Raw genomic sequence first — 1,697 nt, forward strand, 5'->3', positions numbered from 1 at the left:
TGGAGAGCAGGTGGGCGCCGGTGGCACCGCGAGCCAGCACGTCCCCTGCGTCCCAGCGCGTCCCCAGCCACACATCCCCTCACCCGTCCCCGTCTCTGCCCGGGCAGGGCAGCCGCATGCTCAGCCCAGAACCAGGAGCTACGGAAGAAAGTTGAGGAGCTGGAGAAGTGCAATGGGTGAGGGCAGCACGGGAAACTCAGCGGGCATGGTGCTGGGAGAGGGTGCTGGGATGAGCACTGGCATCAGGACAGGGTGCAGGGAAGGGGGCACACAGGGACGGGTGCTTGCTGACCCCTCGTCTCGCAGGTCCCTGCTGCGGCAGCTGCAGACGCTGATCAAGCAGACGTCCAACAAGGCCGCCCAGACCAGCACCTGCGTCCTGGTAGGGCACACGTACCATGGTGCGCCGGGCACGCCGGTGTCCCCCAGCACCACTCGGGGCTACGTGGTTTCTGTTCCTTCCCGGCAGATCCTGCTCCTCTCCCTGGGACTCATCCTATTCCCCAGCTACAGCCCCTTCCGCTGGGGCCTGGGGGGCAGCCGGGACGGTGACAGACCCACCGGAGGTAACCGGGAGGCTGCGGGAGTCCCGGGGGGGAACCAGCTGCAGCTCTCCCCACCCAACGCTGCCTACCACGGTGTTTCCCTGTTCCCACAGTGATTTCCAGGAACATCCTGACCCAGGGGGAGCTGCTGGGACCAGCTGGAGAAGCCCCATTCCCTGTGCCAGCGTGGCTTTGGGTGGAAGAGCCAGGACCTGCGGCTGCCATGGAAGATGGAGCTGAGGGGGGGCATGAACGGGGGGGGGGGCCCCCCCGCCAGCAGGGAGCTGGGCACCAATTCCTCAGGCCGAGCCCCCCCAGGGGATGCAGGGACAGCAAAACAGGGACACGGGGATGAGATGTGACTGGCGACAGAGGCAGCCCTAGCTCTGGGACCCCAGGGTGGGGGCAGCAGTGGGGGGGACACCCAGCCTGGCCCAGGCCGGGGGTGCTGAGTGCATCCCCCCCTGCCACAACAGCTCTATGCACTGGTGAATAAACCCATGCCTGGTTTGCACTCCGAGGTGTGCTGGAGGGTTGGCGCCGAGCCTGCAGTGCTGCCTGGGGTGGGGCCGTGGGGGACGAGGACTCCCCCAGGGCTCTGATGGGGGAGTGGAGCTGGCGGCATAGCCCCGAGTCGCTCCTGTTCTCCCTGGGACAAACACCAGTGTTGCTCCGGTGACAACAATAAGGATTTATTACGCACTGCGCTCCCTGGGGACCCCCTGCGCAGGCAAAGCACCCCTCAGCCAGTCCCATGGGATGCCCCAGTGCTATCCAAGGCAGTTCCAGGCAGGATTCCGTATTCACAGAGCAGGGCAGAGCCTGCCCCAGGCACCCATTCCTCCTCCCACCCAGCTGGGAGCAGCAGGCAAGCAGAGTTCTCCGCTCCACGGCGGCTGGGTTTTGTTAAATGGACTCGAGCTGCTTGCGGACCTTCTCCAGGGCCTTCCTGTCCAGCACGCGCTGGCGACACACCACCAGCACGGCGAAGATGGCAGCCACGCACATCATGGTGCCCACAAATCTCCAGAAAACATGTGCCTGCAGCACTGCAGAGCGACAGCTGTGCCCATGGGGAGAGTTAGGGACCCCAGAAGGAACAGCCACAGCCCCAAATCCCACCCCATCTCCCCCTGCGACGCCCCCACCCCT

At 65.6% G+C, this 1,697-nt stretch overlaps 2 protein-coding genes across 2 annotated transcripts in view; one reads left to right on the forward strand and one right to left on the reverse strand.

The window, feature by feature from the left end:
* CREB3L4 (cAMP responsive element binding protein 3 like 4) overlaps positions 1–900 on the forward strand; it is a 1,894-nt gene extending 994 nt beyond the window's left edge. Inside the window, exons 2-5 of the mRNA XM_035890537.1 lie at positions 108–176; positions 307–382; positions 470–566; positions 659–900. Coding sequence (XP_035746430.1) covers positions 108–176; positions 307–382; positions 470–566; positions 659–900 — 484 coding nt within the window. The remainder of the gene's footprint in view (positions 1–107; positions 177–306; positions 383–469; positions 567–658) is intronic.
* A 551-nt stretch (positions 901–1,451) lies between these two features.
* Positions 1,452–1,697, reverse strand: part of JTB (jumping translocation breakpoint) — a 34,406-nt gene continuing 34,160 nt past the window's right edge. Inside the window, exon 14 of the mRNA XM_035890550.1 lies at positions 1,452–1,586. Coding sequence (XP_035746443.1) covers positions 1,452–1,586 — 135 coding nt within the window. The remainder of the gene's footprint in view (positions 1,587–1,697) is intronic.

The sequence above is a fragment of the Egretta garzetta genome, unplaced genomic scaffold (genome assembly GCF_000687185.1).
Source record: "Egretta garzetta isolate BGI_Z169 unplaced genomic scaffold, ASM68718v1 scaffold350, whole genome shotgun sequence".
Taxonomy (NCBI): domain Eukaryota; kingdom Metazoa; phylum Chordata; class Aves; order Pelecaniformes; family Ardeidae; genus Egretta; species Egretta garzetta.